Here is a 13287-nt window from a genome sequence, read left to right on the forward strand (position 1 = left end):
GGACTTTACGTGCTGCAGCGCATCGGCTCCACCCAGGAAGGCAACGCCAGCTTCACTCTCTCTGGAGATTACTACAACAGAGAGCTGTCGGGTAAAAGCATTCATTATTATTATATCATGTCCACTTTTCAGCTCTGTGTTTGTTCACACCTGAAACAGCATTTCTAGTCTTTAGATCTGTGAGTTTGGTCAGTGTAAATGGTACCGTGTTAGAATCTAGGACACCAATATGCTTACAGAACAAATAGGTCAACTGAAGATGCTCTTCACACAGCTCTGGCTCACCTGGAACATTGCGGCTTATATGTGAGAATGGTGTTTGTTGATTTTAGCTCTACGTTTCATACCATCATCCCCAGCAGAATGGTGTCCAAACTTCACAGTCTAGGCATCAGTCAGCACACATGCAGATGGATCATGGACTTCCTAACCAACCGTCCACAGTCAGTCAGGATGGGGTTCTTTCACTCCCCGATCCTAGGGATGCGTGCTGAGTCCGCTGCTTTATACTCCATACACTTATGACTGCACACCAACCCACAGCAATAACACCTTTATGAAATTTGTGGACAACACAGCTGTGGTGGTCCACATCCAAAACAACGACAAGTCTGCCTACAGGGATGAAGTCCAGAAACTGACTCCATGGTGCCACATTAACAGCCTGGTTCTCAACCCCTCCAAAACAAAAGAGACTGATAATTGACTTTAGGAGGAAGGAAGAAGAATATGCTGTTCTATAGATCAAAGGACACATGGTCGAGTGAGTCAGCAGCTCAAATTCCTGGGCACACAAATCTCCGAAGACAGAACAATTTCTTCCCACAAGCCATAAAAGAATTGAACCGTCAAAAACAACTTGGGACCACTCAGTATCATGGCTAAGTGCTATGATGGCCACTGGAACTTGTTGTTACTATTATATTATTATTATTATTATTATTATTGTTTTGATATGTGGACTGTGCAATATCCTTTTACTCCTACTGATTCCAGTTTTTAACCGTTTATGTGAATTTCTGTCGATTATTTATTACTACCCTTATGTCTTTTTATCTTATTTTCACTGAATTTACATTGAGGGGAGTTACACTCAAATGTTGTTGAACTGCGTTCAATGGCAATAAAGCTTTCTGATTCTGAAACTAATGAACAGTGTTCTGACGCAGCAAAGTACAGAGTATGATATTATTATATATTCTATTATCGGAGTAGGATGAGTGATGGCTGAATTCTGTCTCTCGTGTGTGTGTCTCAGGCTGGGAGCCCTTTATCGAGCCCTGGACCTGCTTCCTGTCCTGGCAGCAGCAGGCTGCCGGCCGTCTCCACCCTCCACGTCTGAAGATGGGGATTCGGGCCAAGCAGAGACTGGACGTCAACATCACGTCTGTCCTGCTCGGTGAGTAACGGCTGCAACATGCGTCACTGCACAGAAACAAACATCCAGAAGTATTGAACATGTCTTTATCTGGTCCTTCCAGAACAATACAACACCACCAAGAGCTCCTGGATCGCTGACTACTGTAAGGAGGAGGAGCATAGCTCGCCGTCTCTACCCTCCCCGCCCTGGATAGGCTCCTCGGTTGACCCGCCCAGCTTTGGACAGAGTGAGTTCAGGCTGCACACAGCACCAGAAACTAATCACTGGGTCATGAAGAACTTATTGTGTGAGTGGACGGCCAGACATTCTGGAGAACACACATGTCATTTAAATATCTAAATACATGAGTAAACAGATTAATGTTTCAGCAACAGTTCAGTCTGTTAGTCAGAGCTAACATGCTAACACAGTCTGTGTGATGATAATAATAGATTAAATTCACATTAAAGAACAACAACTCAGAGGAAAATTAGAAGCCTGTATTTTCCTTCATGTCAATAAATCTCATGTTCAGACTTTAACTCAGCAGTGAACAGATCTCCTAACAAGGATGTGTCCTCTCCCTCTGACACATAGGAACTATTAAACCATCAGTGAGCCTCATGTTCCTCCATCACCATGGACACTGTAGTTTATTCTGACTCAGTCCCACAGACACCGTCCTGCTGCCCCAAACACACTACAGCACTGAATGTGGATTCATTCTGCCGCTGGAAATAGTTCCACAGATGCTCCATTTCCTCCTGGAAATGACTGAGCCTTATAAACACTATTTATCTGTGAGGAGTTTTTAAAGATTTACATCTTCAAGGAACCAATGGGCTTCCAGGAGAGCCACAGACAGGAAGTCAGACAGGACTGAGGGGCGGACTGACAGGTTGATGGTCTGAGTCTGAACGTGAGCTTTGGTGATGAGAAGAAAAACAGTTCTTGACGGTGCAGGTTTAGGGCTGTTGGGGCTTTAGTTCATTACTTTGCTTGTTCATCTTGTTTGAAACTTGGTTGATGGGTTGCTGTATTCTGAAAAGCTGTGGGCAGACCAGGAAGTTGTAGCTGCTCTTCTCCAGACTTTTATAATGTTGAGTTTAATATTAGCTGAGAAGCACCAGTCGATCAAACGAAGCAGAAAAGCTCATCAGCCAAGTTCCTCTGCTCCCTCAGTGGAGACCTGTGTCTGTTGAAGAAGTGAAGCATGAAGTGTTGATTTGCAGAGAAAGTAGAGAGTGAGGATGATGAAGCTCTAACCCTCTTGTGTGTTCCCTCTGCATGTCTCTCTCTGCTGTCAGGTGCTCCTCTTGCTCACCTTAGAACTAGGAGCACAGCCAGCTTGACCTGCCTCGAGCAGCACATTCACTCCAGAGGTACTGTTCAGAGTCTAGACCGTGTCCCTCATCAGCACACGCGGTACCCGACAAAGGACAAACATACTTCCACTGGGGACTCCACACTCAAGCAACTGAAGCACATTTCTCTAATGCACGTTTTTGTGGATCTGGACTGAACAGTTCTAGTTTATGTGAACAGTGTTAAAAGTCTCAGTCTCATAGGTTTCACTCATAGCCTCTCCCGCCTGTCCTACTCTTCCAGACCCGTTTCAGTTTGTCTTTATGTTTTGCCTGAACAGCATGACGTGTTTGTCTCTAGCTTCCCACTGCATGACTCATTACGGCTCAGCTGCCCTCTGTGTTCCGTAGACCGCTGCTCACTGAGCAGGATGCAGTGGAGGCGTGAGATCATCTGATGCACAGTGTTTCTGTGTGTCCAGTGGTTTTATATAAACACATTAAAAGAATTGAGATAGACCCTGACTGTGAACTGAAGGTTCAGTCTGGACCACGGAACATGAGGAACTACTGAACATGTGATGTCTTCATGGTGAGCTGGCTGAACAGTTGGGGTGTGTGTTTAGTAAAGGCGTCTGCCTGCTTCCATTTGTTCTTTATGTTCAGTGAGATCATTTACTGTGCTGTGTGATGTGAACAGTAATGATACAGAGCAAACTGCTGCATTCACTGACCTCTGAGGAAATCACTCCACGTATTGATCTGTTTGTTCACATGTAGAACAACAGACCAGGACAATTATACCGGTTAGACTATTATAATTGCACCTTAAACAAATGTCATGTCATTTCCTGTTGCCTTTCAAAGGGTGCTTCAGCCTTTTCTATGAAGTTGATCAGACTCATGACTTTTAGTCCCCAGTGTGGCTCAGGCTCCAGAAACATCTCTTCATCCCCCCCTAATGATGTGGGCTTTCTGTTTTGTTCTGTTCAGGCTCCAGCTTTTAGTCTCTGAGCTGAGATCAGTAAGGTGGATGTCATGTAGCCACAGGAGAGGCTTTACAGCGAGCCATCCCACTGACTGCTGCTCTCTTTGTGTAAATTGTTGGAGTGCCCTTTTAAAGGAAAGACTTCCAGGCCTTCGCTGCTTTAAGAAGAAAGCAAGCGCATGGCTGTCGATCAAACGCTGCTATAGTCAGTGCTGAGTAACGTGAGAGCCGCTCGTGTTCTGTCTGACCCGCTGTTTCTTTCTGTTTCTAGCAGATGTCAAGCTGTCTAAGAGGAGGCAGCCCTTCGTGCCGTATGCTCTGCGTAACCACACGGGATGCACCATGTGGTTTGCCACTCTGACGACGACCCCCACAAGGTAGGTGGAGCCAGAACCACCTGCGTGTCCTACAGGCCACACATGTTTTAAGGGATAACTCGACTACTAGAATACCGGGATCCATACTGAAGGTGTGCTGACGTGGGCCAGTCAGGACGCCAGGTGTTTTTGTCATGTTCTGTCCAGGCTCAAAGAGAACGATAGATAGAAAGTCCACTTGTGTTATATATTAACATTTTAAAAAAAGGAAACATAACAGTGATTTCACAACGAGGACATGTAGACAAATGAAGCTTTAACTCCAGTGTCTGACCATGTCTCCTCTTCACTTGTTCCCCACAGGGTGGCGCTTTCTCACAGCAGCAGCGCAGACTCTATCTCAGACGTCCACGGTCCGGGAACTGATGACTCTCACAATGTCAGCCAGTGGAGAGAGGTGCAGCCTGGGGAGGAGATTCCCTTTGAGTTCGAAGCCCGCGAGAAACTCCGCCACCGGTACTGCTCTGATTCTCCTCCTCATGATTTGGGCCGTCACTCTTACTGGCTTGAGAACATTTAATAATACCTGCTGGTTTGGCCAGTTGTCTGACATCAGGATGGTTGTTATGAATAGACGATGGATGATCTGAATGAGGACTCTGCACACATGATATAAAGTTTCTCTATCCTGTCACATTTATCTTTGCTAGCAGCATTTGTTCTACACTTTAGCTGATATCCCAACAGTTCTCAAAACCAACAGGAGTGATGAACCACTGTGAGGATGAATCCTAGGTTTAGTCAAAGTGTGTTCATGTGTTGTGGTGGTGACACTGTCTGCTTAGCTGGACATAAGAGTCCTGGGGCCGTATTACAGAAACTTCCTAACTGGCAGATCCTATCCTAACTGCTTGGTAACCATGGTAATAAGGGTTAGGAACTGATTTAGGAAAAAGGCCATTAGAGATTAACAGTTCCTAGTCAATATTCCTTTCCTAACTTAAGACAGGAAAAGTGTATAACAGAAGCATCCTAACTTTGTAAAATCTTGAATAAACTCTCCTAACTTTAGGAGAACTGTTGAGCTGTCCTAACTTTTACTTTTCCACCTCTTCCAGGTAGTGTTTGCTGAGTCGTTTAATCCACATGGCTGCTCTTTGATTGCTTTTACAAAGTCAACAAAATGGCAACAGGAACTTAATTGATTCTACCGATGTTTTTGATGACGAAACCCTCGTTAGTAGGAAGGCTGTAGGCGATGTAACGCTGGATAACGTCTCATTATATAACATAATGTGAAGGCTTGATGTAACAAAACCTATCCAAATGCTAATCTTTGATAGGAGGAGATCGTTAAATTCAAGCAATACATGAAAAACATGATGACGTTGGCCCGCAGCCTTTATTATTATTATTATTATTATTATTATTTTTACTTTCACTGTCCCGAGAAGAGTAAGGGTTTCTGCCGAGGTCAGTGAGCGAGCACCAGCGGTTTTCCTCTGCTCTCTCGACACAACTGCTGTCTTTCTCCTTGTGTCACTTGTCGATAGACTTATTTTCTTTTCTTACAGAATCAGCGCTCCGCTGGATGCCAGATATGCGGCAGAGACTGTGTTCGCTATTTTAGCCCACTCTCTCTCTATAAACTCCCCAGTTAAGCCTTATGTGGATTTGGATTTCTTGACGGAGGTTACCGACACCTCTAAGTCATCTGACTGGGAGGTCGGATCATTTAGAGGTGCTCCATTTTTCAGTGTATGTTTCATTAAAAAAACAACCAAAAAACAGCAATTAAAAGCCGTTTAGCTCAGCGAGATGAGAAAAGTGGCAGTGGTTGCTAGGTAACAGACATAAAAGTTGATAACCAATGTTGGATTGAGTATTTAGGATTTCCTAACCTGAGATAAAATAGGATGAAGTAAGATAAGATAGGATTCCTAAAGTTAGTTAGGATTTGCTTCTGTAATACCAAATTGGGAAAAATCCTATCTTAGACTCTTCCTATCTTATTACTTAAGATTAAGATAGGAAGACAGGAACTTAAGATAGGAATTTTCTGTAATACGGCCCCTGGAGAAGTTCCACAGCTGGACGTTTTGATTGATGGCTGGCATCTAACACCCCGAGGCCCCCCAAATGATTCAGAGGTCTAGTGTCACCCCGTCACCAAATAGCTTGTTCCCGTTTGGAGAAACAGCAGCTTTTCATTTCTTCTCATCTCATTCATACTGATCCAAAGAGAACTTGGACACATCGCTTCCCAGAGGAACAATCCTATCTTAGACTCTTCCTATCTTAATACTTAAGATTAAGATTTAAGAATTTCTGTAAAACGGCCCCTGGTCCTGATGTTGTAGCTCTGCTCAGTGGGGCCCAGTGGAAATGATGGTGCTGACTGTGATGGTGTATCACCGCTGTCTTTCTGCAGACACACTCACGAGCTGAAGCTGCACCAGCTGCTGGTCCGGGTCTGTGGATGGGAACAAGTCAAGCCGGTGTCTGTGGACAAAGTGGGCGTGTTCTTCCGTTACGCCGATCCTGACAGGAACAACTCTTCCAACACTGTGAGCTCGAGTCAGAAAGTCCTGCTGGTAATGTTCATGGTTTCTGACCCAGAGTTTGGTGTTAAAGTGTTATTTACTCTCCACAGGTTGGCAGTCCAATCAGCAGAACCAACATCATCCACCCACACGTTTATGTAAGTCTGAAATGTCAGGGCAGCTGCTCATCATACAGCAGAAAACGCTTTGCTTTTACTGCCTCTAATGAGGCAAGAATATACCAAACCTTTTCAAGTGTAAGCTGGTTTCCAGCAAGAACACAGAGTATGATGCACTGAGGTGAGGTGGAGGGACCTGGATTATCACAGTTCAGCATGTTGAATCAGTGATCCTACAGGTTCTTAGAGTCACTGTCAATGAAACATTTGTTGCATATATTTCACGTGAAATAAGTCTTTTCATTATCAATTCATCTGCAGGTTGATTATTCACATGTTTATAAAACATCAGTTTATAGAAAGAAACGTCCTCAGAAAGCTCGTTTTGTCCAGAAGCTAAAGATATGACATTTATTATCACACAGGACAAACGAATGCATCGTCACAGCTGAGAAGTTGGAAATAATGAAAATTTAAGAATGATTTAATTTTATTTTTATTATTTAAAAATTAATGATTTAAACGTTAATTATTCTGAGAATAATTAATTGACTAATTGTTTCAGCTCCAGATGGATTATGTGCTTTATGACAGGCAGTTAAACTGAAACATCTGTGCAGAAAACTAAAGTAAACCTGGAGGGAGGGTCCATCAGAAACAGGGCACGTCTCTGGTTCAGCATCCTCAGTGCTCCACAGCAGTTGGTGAATTTAAACTGATGCTCGCTTGTTGTTTTGGGCCCCTCAGTTCTCTGCCCTTCCTCCTGTCAGAGTGGTCTTCTCCATCACCATGGAGGGCAGCGCCAGGAAGGTTATCACCGTCCGCTCGGCCCTGATGGTGAAGAACCGTCTGGATGTTCCCATGGAGGTCCGGCTCGACAGCCCCTCGGCCCCCGACAGTAAGATGCGTTTTTTAATTACGAAATGTAACCACGTAATCCAAGATGTTCTGAGGGATTTTCTAATTTTATGTTAGTGTTTCTGTTGTCCTTTCCCTGGACGACAGATGTAAATTAGCTGCTAGCTAACTCTGGTGCAATTACTTTTAATTGTGCGCCCTGCCAAAATAAATTCAATTGTATTTTTATTTAATTCAATTAGATGTTCTCATTTGTTCATTTATTTTGTTATTTTAATATATATAAACTAAATAAATTAATATTTTATTAAAAGTAATTAGGTTCTGTAATAATAAATTTATTCATATTTCATTTTCATTCATTATTTGATCTTGATTGTTCATATATCTTTCTAAGGTTTATTTAATTAAATGTTTTCTGTTTAAATTGGTTAAATATATTTTATTTGACTTGTCACTTGTTATATAATTTATCTTTTCTTTTATTTGTTTAATTGTATTTAAATTTCCTTTCATTTAATTATTCAACAATAAATATTGTGACAAATTTATATTTGATTTGATCTTATTTAGTTTAGATTTGATGGTGTTTGCTGTCGTAGTAATGAAGCCCTGTTCTGGTGACAGAACCGGTGGTGTTGCCTCCCATCATGCCCGACCAGGCCCTGGCGGTCCCCCTCCACCTGACGTCCTGGCGGCTGCAGGCTCGGCCCAAAGGCCTAGGCCTATTCTTCTGTAAGGTTCCCATCCACTGGACCAGCGTGGAGCGGCCCGGCGAGGTCAGCAGCAGTAAGCGGGAGTGTCAGTCCGCCGACTTTGATGACAACCTCAAGCGTAACTTCAGGTACGTGTTGCCAGTCGGACAGCTCGTTCTCGTTCTTGTCTTCCTCACACCTGGTACCATCTGCCTGTCTCTCTGCACCTCGCAGGTTTTGTGTGGTCATCAAAAAGGAGAACTACCCAGACCAGCAGCCTGCCAAGAGGGTTTCTGGCAGCGCAAAGCAGATCTACCGCCAGCCAGGCCACACCATCTACCTGCTGCCCACCATGGTGCTGGCCAACCTGCTGCCCTGTGACCTCAACTACTACATCAAGGGGACGTCCATCAGAGGCTCACTGAAACCAGGGAAGGAGGCGGTGCTGCATGGCGCCGACACCTCGCAGAACATGGAGCTAGGTCAGGACCGTCTCTCCCCTGCTGCTGCTCGTTCCCCCTACATATTCTCTGTTCTCATGCTGTGTTTTCTGCAGGAGTCCTGCTGGAGAACTTCCCCGTGTGCAAAGAGCTGCTGATCCCCCCGGGGACCCAGAACTACGTGGTACGCATGAGGCTGTACGACACAAACAAGCAGCTCCTGTGCCTCACCATCCGCATCATCCTGCGTGCGCAGGGGGCACTGAAGATCCTGATCTCTGCCCCCTACTGGCTCATCAACAAGACCGGTAATGTTTCACACTGAAATTAAACTTGACCTGAGCTGATTCCTTTGTTACATCAGTATATATTAGTTTATTTATTGTATTAACTCATGTTCTTCCACTAATCTAATTTAATTTAATAATTCACTGTCATCATAATGGTGCGCGTCAGATGTGCTGCTTTACCGGCCTGTTCAGTTAAATGGTTCTGCAGGTGTCCCGACAGTCTCTGCTTAAAGAACGAGCTCCTTGTTATCATTCTCTAATGTTCCTCCTCAGGTCTGCCGTTGATTTTCCGTCAGGACAACGCCAAAGCCGACGCAGCGGGCCAGTTTGAGGAGCACGAGTTAGCCCGAAGCCTCAGTCCGTTACTGTTCTGCTACACTGACAAAGAGCAACCAGCCATGTGAGTGTGTCAGAGCCCAGACTGCTCTGTGCTGCTGAGGACCGGGTTAGCAGTGTTCTATCCAGCCCACATCCCTCTGGCGTTTTTACTCATCTGTCTTTTCATCCCTTCGTCCCGTCTTCATTCCAGGTGTACGATGCGGATCGGGAAAGGGATCCACCCAGACGGTGTTCCAGGCTGGTGCCAGGGCTTCTCCCTGGACGGAGGGAGGGGAGTAAGGGCAGTGAAGGTCATCCAGCATGGGAACAGGCCCGGCCTCATCTACAACATAGGCAAGTCGGTATATTCACAGCCAGAAATCCCAAGCTCCTCCTGCAGAGACATGTTCAGAGAGAAGCAGATGAACGTGTTCCTGACCTCTCTGGATGATTAAAAGCCCTCAGTGTTGATGCAACCAAGCAGAAGAATTGAATTTCAGAACTCTGCTACGATTAAATCTTAAAGGAATTTCTTGTCTTTGCCTTTGATCAGGACTCCAGTAGAACCTTTCTCATCATGTTCTCCCTTCTCTGTGCTTTGAGAGGAAGGTCTGCTTGGCCATTATTAATAATCACTTACAGCAAACAGGTTTACATTTCTTCTCCAGTGACTGACTCCTGCTAATATGTCTCTGCTCCTGCTGTGACATTATCAGTCAAACTATAAGTTGAAATTTGGCTACAAATGAAGTTAGCAAGAGAAGGGTCAGATAGATGGTGAGATGACACGGTGAGCGTTTTATGTAATATCAGTGAAACTGTCAGCATCATTTATCCCTGTCTGATCACCACAGGTATCAGTGTGCGGAAAGGAAAAGGGCGCTACAGGGACACTCACATAGTGACCTTCGCCCCACGCTACCTGCTGGACAACCGCTCCACACACAAGCTGGCCTTTGCTCAGAGAGAGTTTGCACGAGGAAAGGTGAGAACTGTTCTGGTAGCCTAGTGGTGAACACTGTACACAGAGAACTGTTTCACACCTGTCTGCTTTCTGCTGGCCCAGTGGGACAGTAAATGAATACAACATGTTGGAAGTCACTAATGAATTCACGTGTCCCAGGGTACAGCCAACCCCGAGGGCTACATCTCCACCCTGCCAGGCTCCAGCGTGGTCTTCCACTGGCCCCGCAACGACTACGACCAGCTGCTTTGTGTCCGTCTCATGGACACCCCCGACTGCACCTGGTCTGGAGGCTTCGAGGTCAACAAGCCCAAGTCCTTTCACATCAACATGAGGTGAGCTACACTAACACACACACACACACACACACACACACACACACACACACACCTACACACTGCACCAACTGGACAATATACTCTATGCTCCTCCTAACGTTTGCTTAGTTCATGTGGTGGCCACTGAAGTGAAGTGTTTGACAGGTTCTAAGTGGATCTTGGTTTGAACAGGGACACTCTGGGGAACTGTTTCTTCCTGCGGACTGAGATCACCCTGAAGGGCGCTACGTACCAGATCTCCTTCACTGACACGGACCAGCTGCCTCCACCTTTCCGCATTGACAACATCTCGGAGGTCAGCCCTTGTTAAGACCTGTTACTAATACCAATCACCACATAATTACTCAATCGAATCCCTCACTGGACTCTCCAGGTCTCTCTCCATGAACTAAAAAATGTGGCCCCCCTCCCCTCCCCCTGTGCTAACGCCAGTCTCATTGAAATGAATGAGGGACCGTACTGCTGCCGCGCTGACAGAAATACAATAGAGAGACCAGATAGAATACATTGAACGGATGTTTGAATCCCTTCAGGTGCCGATTCAGGTGTGGCAGCATGGTGTGGCTGACATCCGGCTGCACACGGAGGTGAAGGCGGGCGCAGTGCTGGACTATGCCTGTGATGAACCCACGCTGCCCCCCTACCTCACGCTGACTGTGAAGGGAGCTGGATCCTCAGAGGTCACAGCAGACATGAACTTCTTCAGGGAATACAACAAGCTTTACTACGAGAACTTCATCTACATCGCTGCCACACACACCTTCTCACAGTATGGACACCACTAACCAGTAATGAATTGATCAGTCTTCTGCTTTTTTTTAAAGTCATAAAAGTAAGCAGCAGCTTTTTGTCCATGCAGGAGCGTTGAGAGGAGACCTGTTGGGAAGAAGCGTCTGGTGAGCTGTGCTGAGCTGGTTCTGGATGTGGACACCAAGACTCAAAGGGTCATCTTGAAGAAGAAGGTACCGACCCGACCCAGAATGAACAAATGTTTTGATAATTGGTTTGTTTATCTTATCAACGCGAGCATGTGTTGCTGGTAATTTCTTCACTATTTATGGCATTTGGACTGAAAAGAATGTCATGGTATAGAGACCTTGATTAGCAGCAGCCCGTGACTGAGCATGTGCAGTAACGTACGCTGTGATGGCTGTGCAGGAGCCGGGGAAGCGCTCCCAGCTGTGGAGGATGACCGGGTCAGGCATGCTATGTCACGAGGGGTCGTCTCCCCCGCAGAGCAAGCCGGCCCAGCCACGCCCGCTGGACTCCTCTCTGGTGCTGGACATTGCTGGGCTGGCGGCCGTCAGTGACAACAGGTTTGTACAGTAGTAGCTCAGCAGGTGTTTCTCTCAGGAGTCATAGACCATAAAGTGGAAGGAAGTCTTTCGTGAAAGACGTAAGAGGTGTTTTTTTGCCTCTCTGCAGTTTTGAGCCGCTGATGCTGAGGAGGCCGGACTCTCGTCGCAGCACCACCCAGACGTGGTACTTCAGCTCAGGCATGCTGACCTGCGGCCTTCCCCGGCTGGTGGTCCAGGTGTGTGCTCCTGTGTTGATCTCCTATCCTCTGTGTTGTGGAGGTCAGAGTCCTGAGACTTTCTGTGACTTGTTCGCTTCAGGTGAAGGGTGGGGAGACAGGGTTGTACGATGGAGCAGAGGTGGTGCTGGGACCAGACTCCGGGCTGATGGAACCCGGCCCCGAGCAGCAGTTCATCAACCAGAAGATGAGACCTGGTTCTGGGGTGCTGTCGGTCCAGGTGTTGCCAGATGGACCCACACGTGTCCTGCAGGTGAGAACAAACCCAGTAGAACTCCAAAGGAATAATAATGTGAGTGACAGCGGTGATGCTGAGCAGCTGAGGATCTTTGAGGTGTCCTTGTTTTGTCCTCTTTCCCTTCACCTATTTTACATTATTGCAGGTGTGTTACCTGCCTTTCAGGTAGCCAGTGGGTTCTTTTCACAGGAAAACATCTTAATAAAAGCTGATATTGATCAGTGATGTGTCACACTGTATCAACGAGCTGCTACACAGTTTGTTTGTGTCCAGTGGATGAAATGCTCTCAGATATCCTTTTTCTTTGTCGAAGTTTCGCTCAGTACTTGACAGATGTCAGGAATCCCCTGGCTCTCAAAACAAATTACCCTAATGTCACGTGAGATCAAACAGCCACGCTGCTCTATGGTGTGTTCAGACTTCTTTATCTTTGATTTGATTTGATTTATTTATTTTGACAGTAACAAAAATAAATGCATAACAAGATGCCATCACAGTGACATTATACATTTACATATTACATATACATCAGAGGTGTCGAGGATAACACAAGAAAGTTACAAACTTGTTTCCATTGTGGTCTTCGTTGTAGTCTGATAAAGATGGCAAGGCGAGGTACGGATGAGTAAAGGAACCCTGTACAATCAACCCTTACAAAATACAACCAAATTTAAAAACAAGCTAACAACAACAAAAAACTAACACGTCCCAATACAAATAAAATAAAATAAACACTAAAAACATCCACTAGATTAATAAATATTCCTTAAGACTACATAAAATCTCGGGGATGAAACACTGCAAACAGTTTTAAAACGGTCAGAACCAGGAAATAAAAAGGATAAAACAGCTGTGCCATTAAATACTTGAGAATATCATTTTAGTTTAGAGAAACACCATGTTCAAAGCTGACTTTTATGATGTGTTTGAATATTTGAGTAAATGTTTTAGTTATAGAATAGTGGTGTCCACATTTTTTAA

General features: G+C 45.3%; 1 protein-coding gene across 4 annotated transcripts in view; it reads left to right on the plus strand.

Annotated features, from left to right (window-relative positions):
* The window catches only part of vps13d (vacuolar protein sorting 13 homolog D), a 48954-nt gene that overhangs the window by 27065 nt on the left and 8602 nt on the right, over positions 1-13287 (plus strand). For 3 of the 4 annotated variants that reach the window (XM_038721565.1, XM_038721566.1, XM_038721567.1), the window contains exons 37-58: positions 2-91; positions 1259-1399; positions 1482-1607; positions 2668-2742; positions 3927-4029; positions 4333-4485; positions 6401-6536; positions 6623-6670; positions 7379-7529; positions 8117-8333; positions 8419-8666; positions 8741-8932; positions 9188-9314; positions 9444-9586; positions 10087-10217; positions 10356-10531; positions 10706-10829; positions 11068-11303; positions 11394-11496; positions 11693-11850; positions 11960-12068; positions 12151-12321. In XM_038721565.1, the coding sequence (XP_038577493.1) occupies positions 2-91; positions 1259-1399; positions 1482-1607; positions 2668-2742; positions 3927-4029; positions 4333-4485; positions 6401-6536; positions 6623-6670; positions 7379-7529; positions 8117-8333; positions 8419-8666; positions 8741-8932; positions 9188-9314; positions 9444-9586; positions 10087-10217; positions 10356-10531; positions 10706-10829; positions 11068-11303; positions 11394-11496; positions 11693-11850; positions 11960-12068; positions 12151-12321 (3158 nt within the window). Of the gene's footprint in view, position 1; positions 92-1258; positions 1400-1481; positions 1608-2667; positions 2743-3923; positions 4030-4332; positions 4486-6400; positions 6537-6622; positions 6671-7378; positions 7530-8116; positions 8334-8418; positions 8667-8740; positions 8933-9187; positions 9315-9443; positions 9587-10086; positions 10218-10355; positions 10532-10705; positions 10830-11067; positions 11304-11393; positions 11497-11692; positions 11851-11959; positions 12069-12150; positions 12322-13287 lie in introns of all 4 variants that reach the window. The other variant, XM_038721568.1, reaches the window with a different exon arrangement.

This window comes from Micropterus salmoides, unplaced genomic scaffold, assembly GCF_014851395.1.
Source record: "Micropterus salmoides isolate LMB-PRFRI ecotype aquatic unplaced genomic scaffold, ASM1485139v1 Ms_hic_scaffold_16, whole genome shotgun sequence".
Taxonomy (NCBI): Eukaryota; Metazoa; Chordata; class Actinopteri; order Centrarchiformes; family Centrarchidae; genus Micropterus; species Micropterus salmoides.